We start from the raw sequence: 21,345 nt of genomic DNA, 5'->3' as shown, positions 1-21,345 counted from the left end.
CACTTTTCGATTATGCAATGCATCTTAATTCTTACCGTGGTATTTGCTAAAGTTCATTCAGATTTTTAACCTTTTTGAGTGAATAATATTGTAAAGTTGATCACATCCCAATCGGATGTTACTAATCATATTTAAGATGAAACTTGAAATTACAAGAGATCGTTTGGTATGAGGCATAAGAAGGTATAATGGTAATATAAAAATTTAATATCACCTTACTACTCTGTTTGTTTAACAAATAAGATATAAATTATTTCGGTATTAATTTTTACACTGAGATAACCTTTACCTTATAGAAGGTGAAGTAATTAACATCAGTATAACTTATACCTTTTTAGAAATTATGCAATTATCATTCTTAATACAACATACCAAACAATGAATAAACAATAATCCCAATATAACTTATCCCAATATAACTTATATCGGTATAAATCATATTCCAACAAAATCAAACGACCCCTAAAAAGGTTAATCACAACTCACAAGGTAAAGGAACCACTCACCAATTTAATGCGATGCGACGATATTTGGGAGGAAGCACCAAGAGATATTTAACCAAAGAGAAGCTTTAATTACGCAATTCAACAGCCCCCTGATTTGGATACACTTTTTCAAAGTTGGGGAGCCACCAAACAACTTTTTGACTTGCCAAATCTACCCTCAATAAACTAGTTAAATTCCTTCCTGATTCGTGTAATCCAGACTAAATCAAACACCAAAAGGGTTGTACAGGTAATTCAATGAGGGGCTGGGTAGGGACCACTTCACTATTGTTTGATAAAAATTAACAGTGATAAGAGGTGGCATTGGCATTGACATTAGTGGTGTTGCGTTTTGGAGCAGCTCTTATGTTGGAACCTGAATCACGTGCCCTCTTCTTCACCGTTGGATTTTCATCATTCATCATCTTTGCTAAATCTCCACCGAACATTTCGACGAACGTCCTCTGCAAATCCTCCATACTCTCCTCCTTTCCAATTAATTCAAAGGAAGAAAACAACAGAATAAATACAATATTTCAGAGGGCATCATAGGCTTAAGAGATGCATGTATGAGTAACTCATTAATCTCTTACCGCCGCCCCAACATTTTGATCCATTCTGTTCATCAAATCGTGCAGGAAATCACCCATTCCCTGCATACAGTTTCACCAAATCTTAGGGGGTAAATTTATAATCACCCTAAAGTAATGGCGGGATGACAAGGTAAAATGTATAATGTAAAATGACTTGCTTCTTCGTTGTCCCGCAATTTTACATTATTTGGACTTCTCCTCCTTCCATCCCATTTTAGTAACGGCATTAAACTAAACATTAAATTTTGAGAATAAAAAAACTTTTTACCATAAAGTATAAAATTTAGAATACTTTTACTACATAGATTATATATATGATATGATAACAATTAAATAAGACGTAGAGGAGTTCCGTTTGTCACTTTCTTTTGTTCTTTCTCCTAATAAAAACTATTCCTTATATTCCAATTAATGTGTCACTTTTCATTTTTTTTCAGATTCAAGCTTCTTAATCTTGACAACATATCTAGACATAGTAGCTTTTAAGTTTTTTGAAACAAAATTATATACTTGAGAACAACATACAAAGTATTATAAGTCACAATTCCTAATAATTCAAATATTTAAAAAATCATAACAAAAGATTACAATCAAAGAATAATTTGTTCAGAGTCTCAAATTAAAATATCTTCACATAAATTGAGGCAAAAGGAGTAATTTTTTTGAATTTATTTTTTATTACATGGAGGTCTAACAACTTATATCACCAACTATAAAGGAAATTATAAAATTATAGCATTCAAACACAGAAATATGTCTGTCTAAAGACGGACTAAAAGAGAAAAAGTGTTACTCTTACATAAAATTGACAGAAAGGGTAGAATAATGTAGCTTTTTGGCCCTGCCTCTACCAGGCCAAAAGTAAATTAAAAAAAAAAACTTAAAAAGTGAAAATTGTTTGTCCAAGCTTTTAAAAGAAAAAAGTATTTTTGAGTTTAAAAAAAAAAAAAGAATCAATTTTTGAAAAACAAAAAAAGTAACTTTTCTCCCAAAATATTTTTTTTAAAAAAAAATATACTTACTTTTTAAAAGCTTGATGAAACACTAGTTATTGCTCAGATTTTTCAAATTAATTACGTACATGGAAAAACTTCTGAGAAGCTTGCCAGCGGGCGGTAGAAATCCTCAAACTGAATAGTAATTGACATGACACAGCAGATAAACTCCTAATTTTATACTATTTCGGATCCTAATATTATACACTAAATAATCATTTTAAACAAAATATTACTATTCAATAAATAATACAATTTCGAATATGATATCATGAGCACCAGGCCGCAATTGTGGAACTAGTAAAAATTCGTAGTGGCAATATCAGAAACGCGAGGAAAAAAACCCTGCGACTTTCTTAATGATTATTACTTGGGAAAAAAGATCAAAATTACGTACTTCGTCTTCCTCAAGCAGATCAAGGAAACCGGCGTCGTACATTGACCTCTTGTCTTCATCGGAGAGAACTGCCAACACGAATAACGGAGAACTAACGACCGTCAATATCCTTCAAAAGACGGACATTTTATTTTTCAACAAGCTAAAATAACTACGAACGTCCGTCAACGGATTCCATCAAAAGACACTACTACTTTTATATCATTGTAAATAAATTAATCAATTGTAACCTGAGTAAGCCTCTTGGATTTTCTGAAACCGGCGTTTCGCTTCTGCCGCTACCGACGGATTCTTTGCCCACCTATCCGGGTGCCATTTCTTCACCCAAAAATCACACGCATGTTAGTACTATACTCGCATATGCACTTACACATAGTACTCACTGTCTATTTGTACAAAGGTTTAACTTTTTATTCAATTCCGAGTTAATTGAAGAAAATAAATACTCTGCGTCATACCAGAGCTAGCTTCCGATAAGCTGAGCGAATGTCGGAGCAGGAGGCATTCTTACGAATCCCAAGCACTGAATAGTAACAAGATCCGGCGGATCCTCCTTCTCGATCCATACCCGTTTTTGGTTGTCTCTAACTCAGAGCCAAATTCCCAAAAATTGATGCCAAAACAGAGATTGTACCTAAACTGACAGGTACACGCATCCAAGTTATAAATTCTGTTAAACCATAGGTAAATACGGTTACGAAAATTTGAGAAATTAAAGAGGGAAAAAGGGGAAGATATTGAAGAGGAAAAAGATGGAGGCAGAAACGTAATGTGTAACGTGGAAGAGATGATTTGTAAGATTTGTGTTTAAGAGGGGAAGGGAAGATGAAAATATCTGGCAAGAGAAAAGATTTGTGATGCCAGAAGGAACGTTCGAGAATTTCAGATTTTCCAAACGGAGAAGATATTTTTTGGGTGAGTTTTGGATTTGGGCTTGAAGGATGGTGGAATTTACGAAACGTGCCACTGGATCCGATAAAGTCGTTGTCGGTTCCCGGGTCATGATGTAATGTGTCACCTTCACGGTTTCGGGTTGTCTTCAAATAGAGCGGGAATGGTCACATGATGTTTTTTTTCGGCTGAAGTTCATGATGTAATTCAGATAGGGGTTATTTTTGTTCCATCTACCTTTTAGAAAATAAATAATTGTTTCTTTTTTTTTGTTTATTTATAATTATGCTTTTTAATTCTAAACTCATAGTTAAACTATTTGTTCATTTAATAGGCATATGGCTCCCCAACTCAAAAGTTTTCTGTCCACCATTTATCCTAGATAAGCAAATGGGGTTACATTTAATTTTAAATCTAAATAATTCAATATTTGCAGAATACAAATTCACAACATATAGAGTTGTCGTTACGATCTACTACTATATGTTGAAGAGATATGTATTCTCCTTTAATATATAGTTGTCACGGTTAAATACATTAATTTGATATAAATAATGAGGGGGATTAAGTGTTTTCCAAAGAGATACTTGCATTTCCGGTAACATGAACATCATGAGTTGTGTTAGCTCAAATCTAAAATGTTGATGGGTTTTCTTTCACATTGTTCTGAATCTATTAATTAAAGACAAAAAATCTTAAAACGCTCTTAAACTTGATACTGATTATTAGTTTCCTCCCTAAATCATGCCTAATCTTAATTACCATCCTACAGTTGAATTAATAAATTTAAATACACCCTCGATCTCATACACCTTAGTTTAAGTTTATACACATGGCCTTGTTGGACATTTTATCCGGTGCTCCATGTAGGCTAAATAATAGGATTTTATATTACCTATACTAAAATTTAATAAAAAGAAATAAAATAAAATAAAAGCGGATTAAAACCTAAGAACTTAATAGCTTGTTTGGATGGTTGTTATGTATTATTTCATATGTATCGTATGTATCATTTTAAAGTTTACAATATTTGGATAGATTGTATTGTTTGTCATAGTTTTATAATGTCATGCACCAACAATACGAAGAATAAACTTGCAATATTATATTAAAAGAAAAGGTAAGTTACGAGGTAGAATTATTATATAAGGTAAAGGATAAAATAAGATTATTTAATAATAAAGGCAATATGAGGAAAAAAAGTAACCATGTGACTACACCAAATCGATCGTTTCATAAAGTGACACTTTTTATCGCTACATAACGATGAATTTGATGATACGATACAATTAAATTTAAGTAACAATCAAAATAAATAATGTATTTAAAGCAACAATACGATATAATACAACAAGTAACGACTATCCAAACAAGTTGTAAAGATAGCTAAATTAAATCATTTTGCAATTAAAGAAGAAAAATCAGAATTATAGGGGAAAAGAATACTAGTTGTGCTTTAATGGAGGAAGTTATAAAGAGCCATGGGAAAGATGGAAAAAACAAAGGAAAATATTAATTAGGGGGCTTTTTTCACTATTTGAGCCGTTTATGTGTCATTTTTTATAGAGAAATTTTCATAAAGCACTATTTTTTAGTATTAATGAGACATCTATATATACCATTTGCTATATTACGGATTATAGATACTTTTTCTGTGGTTATATGATGTATTTGATGTATTTAAGCTATTGTATTCATGAATATAGTAGCAAAAATAGGCGTGAATCAGGGAAGTCCAGCTAATCAGTTGTTGTATTCGAGTATATTCTCCTGTATTCATGGCGTGAAACATGAGATTACAGCTGAACATATTACTGTATTCGGCTGTATTCGACTGTATTCACGGCGTGAAACAGGGGATTACATTGTTTTTAAACGGAAAGTGTATCAATTAAATAATAGACTACTAATATAATTCAACAAACTCAATTATAGCACATAAAATTTGTATTTCCGGTTATAAAAAAGATTCTCAACTGGAAAAAAAACCCCAAAATATAGCAATCTTCAGAGAAATTATATAATACATCTGAATACATAAATTATATTAATTGAAAAAACATATGAATACATAGAATACAACAGGATACATTGAAATACAATGAAAAAAAGACAGTGAATACAATGAAATACACGGAATACAACAAGATACATTGAATTACAATGAAAAAAAAGACAATGAATACAATGAAATACATGAAAATACATTGAAATATATTAACAGAAAATCAAGTTGCTCAGCCCCAAACTCCGTCGTCTTTGCTCAACAACAAACCTAATTTCCGCCTTGTAGCCAAATAGTCCTTCCATCTTCAATGATCTTGCACGCTCAAACCTGGAGGAAGTGGCTGCTTCAAATATATATACCTCCACAAGTCTAAGAGATAAAGTCCTAAATCAGGCAACCATAAAATATGTGATCTTTGGCTCCGATCTTCTTCATCCCTTCCATCATGGTGGAGGCGAGCTTGTTTGTCCCGGTCCCTGTTATCTTTTTTTGCAGATTCAATTTGTAATTACCATCCTTTCCTTTTAGCTTTGAGTTGTGTTGCTCGATATCTCTCTTACAATGATCTCTAAATACTTAGCGGAAAAAAATGATGGTTTGCGCTTGTTTTGTGTGGGTTAGGGTTTGTTGTCGTTGTGCGTTAGAAGGAGGAGGAGAGCTTAAATTTTAATGGGATGGGGGAAGAGAATGAGATGTATCAAAGTAGAGAGAGAAAGAAAATCGTGTAACTGATTAACGTATTTAGTGGCTTAGGGCTATGAGGTAACCAAAATTAAATATTTTGCTATAAACCTTAAAAGGTATCTATAGAATATAATTTTTTTAAATGTTATTTATTTAAAATAAATAAGATGTTAACCTTTGCTATAGGATGTAAAAATTCCTTAATTCCTTTTTTATACACCCTCCCGCGCCAAAGGCTGCCTGAGGCCACTTGCTACGCCATGTGGTAGACCAAGGGTTTATTTTAATTCACTTATTCAAGTGTAGAGATAATTAGGACTAGGCATAGTTTGGGGAGAAAATTAATAATCGGCGCTTTCAGGGTTGTCTTAAGATATTCTGCCTTAATAAAATAAATCTCTGAATACGCCCTTTGATTGTTAAGACATTCAAAGAAGACGAAGGAAAATTGTTTTCATCTTTCATGAGCTTCATTCTTTGATTACTAGAAATCTATGAATAACTTTCTGAAGAAATGTTTCACAGGCAAATAATTCAAATATTGACACAACATCTAATTATTATAATCTCATATTACTTCTTACATAAGCACCAGTTATAACATCTGATGCAGAAACACACAAGAAGACTACTATTTAGCACTAAACTCCTCGAAGGACGATGGCATTTGGGGTAGCATAACATTTGAATGCTTGCTATTGTTTCTGCAAGCAAATTTATCCTACATGCACCTTCATCCTGACAAAACCCTTACTATATGTACAATTTACTCTCTTATTCTAGATGCTATATGCTATATGCAATTCATATCGAAAGATACCGAAAGGTTCAAAGAGTAGGAGGTGAAGTTTGCTGGTCAAAATCTCCAACAAACTTCAGATATCTACATGTAAAAGCCTTTCCATCTTCACACATTTTCGCTTAACCAATGTTTTCCATTTCAGGACAGCACGGATTGTGCACCATATAGCTCTGGGATTTCCACCTCTTGCTATATGAAAGCCTAAATCAGGAGAAACTGGCTGAATGCTTGAACTCGCGAACAATCCGTTCCCTGGCAACACTGGTGTTCCAAGCTGATAATTGTTGTTGGGAGGTAGAAAATCAGTCATCCCTAGTGACTTAATTGAACCACTAGAACCCCAGTCGTAGTCACCAGGGTAGATACTGCAGCAGGGATCACTGATCAAGAAACTGCTTGCCAAGGTCGAATTAAATGCTTGCATTCCATGAAAGCTTTCAGGCGTGGACACTGCAGTTGCACTATCTTGTTGCACTGTGTAAGCTAGTGATGGTGAAATTGTGGCACAGACAGAGTTGCTCTGTAACTCCACTCGACCTGCAGAACACATTTTCTTAGTCATACCATCATTTCTCAGGCTAGAAAGAGGAATGACAACGAAGTTTGGTTCAAAAGCCATTCCATCACTGGATCTCAAGACCTGAGTATAACCGCAAAGAGGGCCAGGTAAGCAAATGCAGGTATTTTAGTCTTTTCTCTTTAGATGATTAAAACATTGAAAGAGGTTTATTATTGGCTCCAAAGTCCAAACAATGACAATGTTTTCAGGAATACAACTTAATGCTTATCTGAAACATACTTCTGCCAACCCCCCCCCCCCCCAAATTAAAATAAAATAGAAAGGCAATAGAAAAGGGAAAGTAAAGGGTAAACTAAGCGGATTATGACCGAAGAAAGGTGATTTGATGGTTCGTACCTTGTTCAACTCGGTAGTTCATATTCTGCTGGCTTGAACTAGGAATATGACAAAAGCCAATTTGCAGATTTGATGCTAGGACTGCTTGGCCTATCAGAGAGGGGTCCTCAAGGACAATGAGATGATTCAAATTTTTGTAAGCACGACGCTTAGAGTCTTCCACCATCCGCTGGCAGTTACAAGAAATACTATCAGCTTCTGAACTCTTACATTCAAGAACCAAATAATATCTAAGTGGGATACACACCTTCTGAAATACATCTAGTTTGTCCAAGGACTGGCAATTTTGTCCATCAAGAATTGCTCCTACAAGCTTATAGATGCAGTTGAACAGAAGTACAATACTTTCTCCAGCGTTATATATGTACCACTCACTGTTGTCTAACACACAAGTGTTCGCATGTTCTGTGATTTTCTCCCATGTGTTGTTTGTCGTCCCACAAGCCAGAACCTACAGGTATCACGAATAAGGTTAGATGAAACCACAAACCACTACTTTGTTAATAAAAAATTTTGACTTTAAGACCAAAGACAGATTCTAAATTTTATTAAGGATGACCTTACCTCGCGTAATAGAGATGGATCCGTGACATACAGCCGTAGGAAGTCTTTCACACAGGATATTCCTTTCTGACTCAACCGTTTGTGAGATGCACCAGCTTTTGCAATCTTTTCCAACCGCCATATTTCATCACCCAAAGCGGGAGGGTAATGCTTCTTGTTAGCTAAACCAAAGGAATAACAAAATAAAATAATATCAGTACGAAAGGTGACATTAAAATAACAGGACAAAGCCTGGAAAGCAATAATAAAATCAAATCTCAACGAAATGGTTATTCTAATCCACTTGAGACAAGTAGAAGTGGATAACATAGCAAAGCTTACACAAATTTCTACCCAACAGTCCTCTTTCCTACATTGCAGGAAGTTATCAACTGGTTACTAGGAATAGGGCAGGTAATGCAGAAAAGGAACTTACCCTCCCCACGATGATCTTTCACCGTAAAGGGCTCGCTAACTCCTTCTCTGACCCTCAGTTCACCAGAACGGTTAATCAATTTCAGTCCCAACCTGAAGGTCCTGCTCTTTATCCAGCTTGAATTGTCAGTGAAGCTGATATCACCGAGATGCCCCACACCGTCCCTTAGCTGAATAATTAAATCTCCCGTCAATAGTGGACGTTTTCCTTCTCTCTCACGAACAACTTTTCTGCTGAACTCTTCCTCAGTCCAGTCTTCTCGATCATTGGGATTAAATTCCCCATTAAGCACAACCACGCTAACCTTTACCGAAGATATGGGCCCAGATGTTATTCTCTGGTTGGAATTAGCATCATGCAAGACAACTTTAATGGGCCTATTGTCCACATTTTCTACTTTACTACCGGTGAAAAGGGTAGAAGGAAGTGTATCCTCAAAATGTAGCTGAATAGCCCTGGATTGAGTAGTCTCCTCCTCATTAAGTGAGGATCTGCAACAAACAAAGAAAATAATGTCAAATCATTTTTAACGACATAAACATCAGCATGGCAGACGAAAAGTCCCCAGGATCATCAACAGCCATTTGGTTAAAGGAAAGAACTAACCTCAGGGTTGATTGAAGTGTTCTCTCAATCTCTTCACGCACCTATCACCGTTTAAGAAAACAAATGATGATAAATACAGAAACTTTTAACATAAGACAAATCAAAATCAAAAAAATCAAATAAAACAAAGTACTGCTTCTCTCTTTTGACAATAACTAATTTTAGCTTCCATATAGCAACAAAATTTCAAAATTACTCCAATTGGGAATTGAACAGAAATATTTCAAGCTTTTGCCTTGTGAATGACATTTTCACTGGCACTCATATACCTGCAGAATTACATACATGAACTAGTCTTGTCTGATAGCTGAACAAGCACTGAATCATATCACTAATAACATGAATCGATAACAATCATATAACGAAGAACAAGACACAATCAGATAAAAGGGAAGAACAAGAAGTTGGAGAAATAAACAGTGAAAATAGGAATCTTCTGAGATACATACTGCAGATATTCAGTGGCTGGTAAAAAGGATTAAATAAAGGTAAAGAACACTTTGGGTAGCAATAAAACTGAAAAAAAAACTTGTAACTTGTCCAAATGCAGGCAAAACTTACAGAAACATAAATGCTACTTGATCAACAAATGTGAAGAGATCTTGTCAAGGAATTCCAGGCTTTAACCTGATAATTCACTAACCAAATAAATCTTCCAATCAAAAAAGGGCTTGAGAAGTTGCAAAATTTAAAGAGTGACGTCCCTCTGCACCTCCACAAAGACTAAATGTATTTATTCAGCAAATAAAAAGATAACATTTTCTTGAGCATAGAATCATACCCATTTTCGGATTGAGGGCTCCAGCCTTAGTGCAAGTTCTTGTGGAGAAGAATAACTCCTTAACCCTGTAAAAAGCCTGTGAAAAAATGCCATTCAGAACAACGGAATCCAAATTCACAAAAAAACAGCTGAAAGACAGAAATTTTAAGCTACATACGCGTTACAAGGATGTTGGCGCTTAGATTCCCGAGCTGAAAACTCAGAGCCGTCATCACTATCCCGATTGATATTCCTTTTCTGTACCATCAAAGTTCAATTAAGGAGTGAGCAAATTACAATTAATAATGAAATAGTCCTGCTCAATATGGATAACAGGTAACGTACAACTGCCAATTACAAATGTCTTATATAGAAACTAATGACCCCATTTGGCAGGAAACTGTGTAGGAAGCTTCAGTTATATCCAATTAATTTAATATGCTAATCACAAGAGTCAGACACGAATGGTGTGGTTCTTTTATGCATTAACACAAAACACACTGTGTGCTATGTGGTATGCTGTGCTGTGGGGTGTGTGTGTGTGTGCGCGTGTAGTTCTCCACAATTATATTATTCAAACTGGAAGACTTCTTTAAGTCAATGTCGTCATTGCATAACACGAAGACAATGTGGGTGGGTGTTCTTGAATAAATTATTGTTGCTTTTTTCTGATTAATCAAGGTTGCAACTTGGAATATGGGTTACATCAATGGGGTTTCAAGATTTGAAGAAGAAAAATCCAAGAAAATAACCGAAATTAGTAGTATTATTATCAACCACCTACCATTCAGAAAAATACAGGGAAAGTGCACATAGCAGAAAATGAGGAATCACAATCAACCCAAATTATGTGGAAGTGCGGCAAGACATAAAATTAATGCAACGCGTATCTGCTGATTAGACTGATAAAGAATTCGGGTCTGTTTTGGTCGCAACTCGCGACAGGTCACAATCAACTGTTTTTGTCGTCCATTTTCTTAATAGGAATAAACTCATTTTTTTTAAATCTATTTTTGTCGGAAAGAATGTGTTTTTGGTAATTACGAGAAAAGATACTGGGAAATAGATTTTTCTTTTCTTTTCTTTTTTTCTTTTTTTAAAAAAAAAGCAAAAAAAAAGAAAAGAAAAAGGTTTAGGTCATTTTCCTATATGGAGGATTTATATACTTCCTCAATAATTTTTTGTAACCCCTTCAAAATTAAACAGAAAAGAGGTATAGTAGTATCATTTTGAGTTCGAAACTCATAATTCTCACAATTAAAGTAGAGGATGTTAATTTATAGCCTGGCCAAATTTTTTTTCTTTTGTTAAAAGTGCTTTTTTTCTTCAAATCGGGTCTATTTGGTCTAATACTAATTACTGCTTAAATTAAGTAGTCAAACAAGCTATTAGTTATAATTACTACTTTAAAATGACACTTATGCAGTTTTACTACTTCTACATAGTTAAGAAAAAAAAAAGATATGAAGCGAATGTGCATATCCCTCACACAAATGGCATGTCTCTCTATAAGCAGCAACAACAACAACAATAACAAAAATCCAGTAAAATCTTACAAGCAGTGGCGGACGCACGTGGTAGCAAGCGGGTTCAACCGAACCCGCTTCATCAAAATAATACTGTGTATATGTATAAATTATGATTAAGTTGCGTAAATTTTGTATAAATATTTTATTTGAATCCACTTGACAATTACTATTTTACCACTAAAGTTATGTAATTCTAAGATTGAACCAGCTAGCACAAAATCTTGGGTCCGCCACTGCTCACAAGTGAGAAGTGTACGCAGACCTTACCCCTGAAACTGTTTTCGAAAGACTCTCAGCTCAAGAAGAAGAAAATAAACGATAGATAATTGTATATTTTAAAAACTTCTATAGTTGTATAGTTCAAGTAATGAAATGAACGTGAATTTGGCCAGTTTCAAATCCATATATCAACCACAGTAATCACATCTATTACTCATAATAATCAATCAACGTTAGAAACCCATAATACATTAATCATGTATACTATGCAAGTATTTCTAGATTTAATCGAAAACACCATATTGTCTTATGTGGAAATTAAAACTAGATAAAACCAACGGGTTGGTTGAGATAATTACCAACCAGCGTGAAAGAGACTAACAAATTTGAACTCAAACCAAAAAGTCTTTGATATAAAGTATAATAGTATCATGATTTCCAATCCAACGAGGGGAAATGATTAAAAAGTACTTTAGCAGTACTTAATAAATAATTACGAAAACTTCTGCCAATGACAACACCAAAGATTTTGATGATTTGTTTTCTCGTCATAGTGATTAGTATGTAACACAACCCAAGATTCGAATTAATTTTTCTAATGAAAGTCAAGTGTATCAGCATCAGTGTTTACACGACTACACCTATACCCAAAGGCCAGTGAAACGCAGAGGCGGACCTACTATAACAGGTTTAACTGAATTCATATTTTTCGGTGCGGATCATAAAACTTTATAGATATGAACCCATAACTTCAAAAATGTAACAGGTTCAATGCTAAAGATTATAAAAATTGCAATCATAGAGTTTAAATCTTGGATCCGCATATGGTAAAAGGAAACTGTCATTGTTAATTTCATTGAAACTGGGAAAGAGACCTGCCCTGTTATTTTTATTGGAAAATTGAGGAAATTTTTTTCCTCTTTTTAATAAAGTTTTCCTAGATGTTATTTTCTTGGAAATTCAAGGTTTTGAAGATATTATGGGAAGCTGTCCAATTCTCTCTTGTTTTGACTTTTGTCAGTGTGGAAATGCTAGGATTGTTTGCTCATATTTGTCTCATGTCTGTCTCTCCTCCAATTGAACTATGAAAACTTATTAAATATCTCTTTAGTCTCAGTGAAAAGAGATACTAATTTGTTTTGTTTATGTTAATTAATGAAATAAATATTCGGTAACTTCTGAGAAAATTCTTATAAATCTATGTTGTTTTCGGCTGTGAGAAGAGTCTTATACTTTTTCTCTCTTTCTCTTAAATTTTTTTGACTATTTGATGCATGTCATGATGTCGGTATATACTTTTCTGCAGAAAATGTGTGTGTGTTGAGTAAAAATTAATCACTAAAATGATAAACAGGATAGATTTATACCAAGTAAAGAGGTATATTAATGATAATTTTTACTTTTCTATTATATAGAAGAGAGAAGATGGTCGATAAATGGCATCTTTGCAAATCTAGCTTCATTTAGGGGTAAAACAGTAATTGTATCATCAATGGTTAAAATGAAACTTTAGAAGGATCCGATTTTATTTTTCATCTCTAACCAGGGAAAAAAACACAAAATTGTACGGGGCGCTTTATTTGGTCGCCCCCGTTTAACCTATACCTATTTTTTTTTTTAAATTTTAACTTGTACCTACTTTTTAAACAATTTCAGCCCCCTTTCTCCTCCTCCTCAAAGTTTTATCTTTTCTTTTTCCAGAAGTAAGGTTCATTCCTATCTAATTCTTCTTATTTCTCCTGTGAATCCTATAAATTTTCACACCAACCTATACATCTGAAACAATCAATTTGCTTTCTTCGTCACTTCCTATCACGTGACATGCATATATATACAACTGATTTGGCAATTTGTTTGATTAATTACTACTCGTAATTACCTAATATGGTAAGTAGCAGCAGTAAAAGTCATGAAACTACTCGGACAAATAATCGTATAGTTCTGTATGAGGACAAAAAAGTGAATGAATGAATGGATGGATTGAATCTGCCTCTCTAATTTCTCTGAGGATATTTACAGTGTTTCGTGTATCCTATGCAAAGTAAAGAATCTAACACAGTTTGCAAGTTTGTGGTGCAGTGTTCTCCTGCTGTCTCTAATTAATTTTCTTTCAGTTTGGTCAAGATGGTGTGGCAAATGAAATTATAAACAAACAAAAACTTCAGCTCTATAGCTAAAGTTTCCAAGTTACAAAGACAAAAACTTTAGCTCTAGAACTGAAGTTCAACAGTTACAAAATAAAAACTTACCAGTTACAAACAAAAACTTCAGCTCTAGAGCTGAAGTTCGACAATTACAAAACAAAAACTTTAACTCTAGAGCTGAAGCTTACAAACAAAAACTTCAGCTTTAGAGCTGAAGTTCGACAGTTACAAAACAAAAACTTCAGCTCTAGAGCTGAACTTCAGACCCGGCTACTAGAATGCTGAAGTTTTGCGTAATTGCCTTTGCTACTTCAGCCACGTATGTTGAAGTTATGCGAAAAAGCGGGTACGCTTGCAATATTTTTTGCAAAGCGGGCACAAGTTAAAACGTGACACAAAAAGCGGGTATAGATGCAAATGCCCCAAAAAAAATGAAAAAAAATAGACACATCAGCAACAACTCTTCTCTTCTTCTTCTCATCCAGGTATATTTTCCTTTCAATTTTTGCCCAAATTTCTTTATGCTGACTTCGATTTTTCTACTTTTAGGTTTTTGCCTCTACTCTTTTTTTGCTTCATTGTTGTTTCCTAATATTGTCTTTTTGCTTTTCTAATTTAATTAGGTTGTTTTTTCTGTATTTCCAACACCAGCTTCTTGTTTCTTTTTCTCTCTTCCTCTTGAGTAATTCTCGAGGCTAGCATATATTTTCTTTTTGGTTTTTGTTTTGCGCTCAAATTTGTGGGAAAGATTTTTCGTCTTTCTCGTGAGTAGGAGCTCTGAGATTTTAAAGAAGTATTGCAAAAATGTAACATAAATTACTTTTTCTTTCACATTGTGATTTCGTTTTTATTTTATATATAATATGCTATTAGTTGGCATGTTAATTTTTATATGCCTCTACCCTCTCTTAAATTTTGTTTATAAGAGTTTGTCTTCACCAAAATCTTAATCCAATAAGAAGTTGCAGTATATTAGCATAATGAAAAATAGCACAAAGTAACAGCACTATGAAAACCTACCAAACCTAAAAGTACTGACTTAAAGCTAATGTAGAACTAATAATTAAAGTTATGAGTTACTCTTAAAATTGGGGATTGTGTAAAACTTTAAGTGTAATACCCTAATATTTTAAGTGAGGACATATTGAACATTTAGAAAATAATTTAAATCCAAAAAAAAAAAAGAACTAACAAATAAAACAAAATAAAAAAAAAAGGAAAAGGGATGCAAACACAAAAGGGCCGAAGCTCATTTTTGAACTAAAAGGGAAAAAGAACAAAACAAGGGTTAGGGAAGGGGAAAGAAACAAAAGCTTCAGCATAAACGAAAAAAAAAAAAAAACGAGCACCCGACAAAGAAATGAGTTTTTCCCAAAGCCGACTTCCTTTATCGAGTAGCTCTTTTTGTTGACGATAAAAGCGATGGTCCGGACTGTCTGAAATAAACGGTAATTTTTCTCAGTCTTAATCCTAATAAATATCACATGAAGCGCGTGATCACCCAGATTCCTAATGCTAGTTGACAGGGCAGCTCGACTGGTAAAAGAGGAGATGGTACCGAAGCGGGAGGCTCGTAGACGCTACTAGTGCAATGACTAGTCTAATCTCTTTTCTCTACGTGAACTTTTTCTTATGTAAACCCGGTGTGTTATCTAAGTCTTTTAACTAGTCCAATGGAAATCTCCTCTATTGCAGCAAAAGTAAAAAAAAGGGTACTCGCGCTGCAGCTTGCTTACCTAAAATGAAAATCCTTACTAGCCGAAGTAAGGGACTTTCTTACTGGAGCATACATAACGGACAAGGACTTATAAGACTATTCTTAGCCTGTTATTCAAGAATCTTTCCTCAGAATGGATGATGAATGGAAGCGAGATTGGATTGACGTATAGAAACTACAACTACAGATTTGATCCCTTTCTCTTAGGGAATCTCGACTCAATCGGATGTCCTCTCCGATTGGCGAACGTCGAAAGAGAAGGCGAAGGAAGGAACTGATTGCATTAGTCTCAGGTCAGGGACATAGCCGTCACACCTCCTTTTTCCGCCTCGCGAGTGTGAAGGAGTTTTTTCCAATTAAAGGACAATCGAAACGGGATTTATTTATTTATTTCAGAGTCGCCACTTGGGGAGATTTAAGGTGTCCCAAGTCACCAATTTTAATCCCGAATCGAGGAAAAAAATGACTCCATATTACAGTCTGCGTACCAGAAATCCGGATAAGGAATTCTGTTAACCCGGGAGAAGGTGTTAGGCATTCCCGAGTTCCGTGGTTCTAGCATGGTCGCTTAACTGCTATATTCGGATTGATTATCTGATTTTATACAAATATGAACTTATGTGCAAATTTTATCTTTTTACCGCTTTCATAATTATTATTATTATTTTTACAAGAATGTGAACATCGCTTAAAAAACACGTCTTTGGACTGCGTCACATGAAATGCACCCACAATCCGGAACATATTTTATTTGATGTTTTAGGATTTGGATTTGGGTCGCATGAAATGCACACCCGAGTTTAAGAAGGTAAGCTTATTAAAATGCGCGCCTAAAGCAATTAGCGTATTTTTATTTCTGGGTAAGGCCGTGGAATTTTGCTAAACGGATCATCCCAAAGTCTAATTAATCAATTATTGAGGGCCACGCAATTGGTGCATTTTATTGGACGAGGCTCATCTCATTTTATTTTTAAAGGACAGTCCTAAAATGCCTACATTTTTCTATTGAAATTTGTCTCTACAAAATAAAAGAGAAAATATCTTAATTTATTTACATGCTTGAGTTGTTATAGATGAATTTCGAATATGATTCATAAAATCTGAAAATGATGCAAACAGGACAGTCCGTTGCCCCTGGGGGTCCAGGCCCAACGTGTATGACATAAAACTAGACCTGGGCCATCTTATTCACATGTTACTACCTAGTTACATTATACTAAGCATGTTCTCAGTTTGTCAAAATTAAAAAAAAAAAACTTAGCAATCTAATTTTAATCCTAGACCATTTACATGCTGAAATTAACCAATGTTATTTAACTAAACAATATTTCTACCAAGTTCCTACTAGATGGCCTATTCGTTTGATTTTTACTTGACGGAGTTACTACACCATTTATTTATTTTTAGGCAATATATAGATAGTTCAATCGTTAAGCTATCGTCGGATGTTCCACTATATGTATTAAATAGCTACACGATTCTGATTTTTTGCAAACTAAATAAATTATACATACAAATAAAATTCAGAATATAATTAAAGTAAATTTAGAATTTCAACTCTTCATTTTTCGTATTCATGCTTCCTGTTTCAGTTTACAATAACCAGCATGTCAGTTGTGTACCTGATATTGGAAGCAAAAGAAAATGAAGATGAGAATCAGCAGCAGTAATAACAATACAGCACAACAACAACAGTCCAGCAACAGTAACAACCCAAGAACCGAGTTTGCAAACCGATGGAGTAGTAATCCCAAAACAAAAGCTTCAAGCTTTGATGAAACAACAACAATTAACGCTGATTTCAAACAATGAAAGAAAGCAGAAGATTTTTTTTTAGTTTTTTTTTTATTTGAAAGTTTGAATATTTTTCGGAATTTTCTCTCTCTTAAATATTCAGCTCTTTTTTTATGTTTGTGTTTTAATTCTCTCTATTTCTATATTCTCTGTTCATCTCTCTATTTCTCTTCTTGTGTTTCTTTTATATTTCAAGACCTCTACTTATTTATAACACATTCCCAAACCCTTTAATTAACTAATAAATCAATACTTTTTCCTACCAAATCCATTATTCTTCTCACTCATCCCCATTACATTAAATAAATATATCAAACCAACCCATTATATTTTGTCCCCCATGCCTACCATAAACAATTGCAATATTCCCCTCCACTACATTTTGTCTTGTCCCCCATTCAATTAAACAATAATATCAAAACGCATCCCATTACATTTTGTCCCCCATGCTTAACATAAAGAATTACAAAATGTTCAATTACCAAACTACCCCCATCAGCTATAACAATCAATTAATCAAACTTAACCAAAATATAGACAATATGATCAATTTCTAACAATGTTCAAACAACAAATCACATGAACATGATTTCTTCAACATTTCAACAACAAATCACATGAACACAAATTGAACAACAAAGAACAACTAAAATTTGATTGAACAATATTTTAGCAACAAACAAACCTATTTTCAGATTCAACAACAACAACAACAAGCTTTATTCAAACTTCGAATTAAACTTAAACAAAACAAATAAACATATCACTAATCTTCAAATAATCAATAAAATCAAATCCAACAAAATTATAACAAAGATACATGATCCAAAAATTAAAACCAAAACATAGCTTCACATTAAATTACTAAATTAAAAGCGAACTTCAATCAAAGATGAACATGAATTAAATCTATTTTTAAACAACAAAACATGACGGATTCATATGATTTAAACTAAATCTAACAATTTCTGAAAATACAAAAAACATATGAAACAAATTGAAGAAATAATTAATTTAAACTTCAATTTGAATCTAACAAACATTAAACTACAATTTTTTTTTTACAAAAATGAATAAAATTAACATGAAAAACAATTAATTAAATTTTCATTTGAATCTGAAACACATGAACAAAAAAAAAATAATAACAAAACGATGAACAACGAACAAAATAAGAATCAAACATTTAACGATTTTAACTTCGAGAAATATAAAAACGAAATGCGGACAAAAATGGAACTCAAAACCCAACTAACCGGAAATGACCCACGACGAACGGAAATGGAAAAACTCGTACAGAAAACTCGACGTACAGGATCTCGACTCGACGAAAAACCCTCATCCTCTTTCAACCTTGACGAACTTTGCCGGACTTTAACCAGACTGCCTTGCGTTTCCTCCGTGTGTGTGCGATGGTGAGCAACAACAGCAGGCTCATGGAGTCGTCAACAACAGTACGCAGCAGTGAAGCATTTGAAGCAGACGCAGCTTGACGCAGAAGAAGTTTTCGTTGGTGCCGAAGAAAGACGATGAAGCAGCGACGAGGGGTGGCTTCGAACCCACTGCTTCGACGGGCAGCATCGGACGATGCAACAGAAACAACGATGAAGAAGCTGAAGCATCGTGAAACAGAAGCAATAGCAGCTGTGGTGAAGAGCGAACAACAATGGAGGAGCAGGTAGCAGCGACATGGCAGCGGCGACCTAGCAGCGATAGCAGCAGCAACGACACGGAGCAGCGGGCATGACGACGATGGTCATTTGGTGGTGGTTTGGGTGTTCGAGCTGGACGTAGCGGGCAGCAGAAGAAGCAGCAAACATGGCGTTATGGCCATAGCGACGGGTCGACGACGAAGACGCAGCCATGGACGAGCCTTTTGAGCTCGACATGGAGAAGATGGGCTTCTTGGTGGTGTGTGCGCTTGTGTCGAAGGAGACGAAGCTGCTGGAGCTTAGCCATGACAGCCATGGATGTGTGTTTTAGAGTTTGGAGAAGAAAGAAGAAAAGGTGGGGGGGGGGGATAGTTTTGGTTTTAGGGTTTTCTTGGTTTTTTTATTTTTTGTTTTGTTTTGTTTTATGAAAAATGAAAGAAAAGGGGGTTTGGGTCTCTTTGGGTTATGGACTGGGTCGACCCAGTTCGAAATGGACTGGGTCGTTTGGGAAGATTGAGTATTTTTTGGGCTTGTGGCTTGAAATCGAAGAAGAGGCCCAATTCCGACTTTCTTTATATTTTTGCTCTCTTTTCTTCTTTTATTTTTCTAAAACTAAATTATAAAAATACTTAACTTATTATTAAGAATTAAATTAAGTTATAAAAGCGCAAATTAACTCCCAATAACAATTAACGCACAATTAAGTAATAATTAAGCATAAAATTGTATATTTGGACATTAAATGCTAAAAATGCAAACGATGCCTATTTTTGTAATTTTTATTTTTTGTAAAACAAACTTAATTACTAACAATTGTAGAATTAAATCCTACATGCAAAATGCGACATATTTTTGAATTTTTGGGAGTAATTCTCATATAGGGCAAAAATCACGTGCTTACAATAGCCATATATTACGAGATTAGGCCAGAGGGGAGCGAAGAGAGTAGGTTGCACGTGACAGACTCTGCTCCTATTTCAAATACTCTTCTTGCCGCTTATCTGGTCTCAACCTCTTCCGGTCTAAAGTTGCTTACTCGTTTCTCGAGGTACGAAGTCTCTCTTCTGCATTTGACCTGAGACTGAGAGTTGAACTCGCGGCGGAAGGAAAGAAGCATGTAAGCCCGTAACTAAAGTGAGAAAGAAAGATAGAAAAGAGAAAAGAAAGAGGAAGAAGTGGGTGCAGTGCGTTGGAGCCATAGCTATAACTGTTGAGGAATCTTAAGCACTAATTATCTCTTACGAGTATTACGTGAACTTCTTCTTCCGATAGATTTTAATTTTGATTCTCTTGATTGGAAGATTCTACAAAGTAATAGAAATTACACTAGTCACAAATTAATACCCCTACAGGCTACACCATCAACTACTTCATACATACCGGAGTAAACTCTTTGTTAGAGGCAAGAAATGTTTTAAGGTCGGTCTTTTAAAGGGGAAAAAGAACTTTTTTGCCAATTGCCAGTTTGGTCCAACATATTAAATAAAATAAAAAACGTTGTAAAGGTGCAATGAATTAGCTAGTAGAAATATGTTTAAGATATTTGCAACTTTGTGTAGACTAATAAGAGTATTAAACGTTTTACAAACAATATCATCAACCACTTCCCTTTTTTCCACTGAAATTTCTAAATTAATTTATTTTGATAAATAATATGGGTAACTTCGCAGTTCCCACAAGATTCTTAAGCCTTTCGTCACGAGCAATTTTTTTCTACTAATGATATTTTTCGTACGTAGAAAAATATTTTACTGTGTAATTTTTTTTAATATATCATGTTCTAATGTTTAGTTAGGTACCAAAAATAGGTGACATGTAACTTATACTGTTATACATGTGAATGATAATGATGATGATAGTATATTAATTGGTCAATAGTTTTGGTAAAATAGTACTATTAGGAGAATTTTAAAGAAAAATCCAGAAAAAGGATTCGTGTGTTTAGATTAACTAATTTTTCCGCACATGCGTTGCACGTGTATGGCGAACCATGTAGTATATAAAATACAAATTTTTGTGAATATTTAATGGTGACTTGTTAATTGAAGTCAAGATGATATCATTTGAACATATAAAGATGAATAATCAAAGTTTAATTTGAGACATATGCTTTGTTTATTTTAATTTTATGAGGTACAAACATGTAATGAAGCGTATATCGTATAATACTTCCT

General features: G+C 34.2%; 2 protein-coding genes across 2 annotated transcripts; both read right to left on the bottom strand.

Moving 5' to 3' along the window:
* Positions 1-553: 553 nt before the first annotated feature.
* LOC104243470 (uncharacterized) lies at positions 554-3,362 on the bottom strand. Its single transcript, XM_009798658.2, has 5 exons — positions 2,929-3,362; positions 2,701-2,788; positions 2,471-2,538; positions 1,079-1,138; positions 554-973 (listed from the first exon to the last, which is right to left on the bottom strand). Exons 1-5 carry the CDS (start codon positions 3,034-3,036, stop codon positions 788-790), a joined length of 510 nt encoding a protein of 169 aa, XP_009796960.1. The 5' UTR covers positions 3,037-3,362; the 3' UTR covers positions 554-787.
* A 3,566-nt stretch (positions 3,363-6,928) lies between these two features.
* LOC104243471 (calmodulin-binding protein 60 B-like) lies at positions 6,929-19,384 on the bottom strand. The gene is made up of 9 exons (XM_070153468.1): positions 19,310-19,384; positions 18,978-19,163; positions 10,295-10,374; positions 10,138-10,213; positions 9,357-9,397; positions 8,751-9,241; positions 8,336-8,496; positions 7,772-8,222; positions 6,929-7,392 (listed from the first exon to the last, which is right to left on the bottom strand). Exons 1-9 carry the CDS (start codon positions 19,382-19,384, stop codon positions 6,929-6,931), a joined length of 2,025 nt encoding a protein of 674 aa, XP_070009569.1.
* Between the last annotated feature and the right edge of the window lie 1,961 nt (positions 19,385-21,345).

This window comes from Nicotiana sylvestris, chromosome 1, assembly GCF_000393655.2.
Source record: "Nicotiana sylvestris chromosome 1, ASM39365v2, whole genome shotgun sequence".
In the NCBI taxonomy this organism is placed as follows: domain Eukaryota; kingdom Viridiplantae; phylum Streptophyta; class Magnoliopsida; order Solanales; family Solanaceae; genus Nicotiana; species Nicotiana sylvestris.
This window is presented reverse-complemented; position numbering and strand designations above follow the sequence as displayed.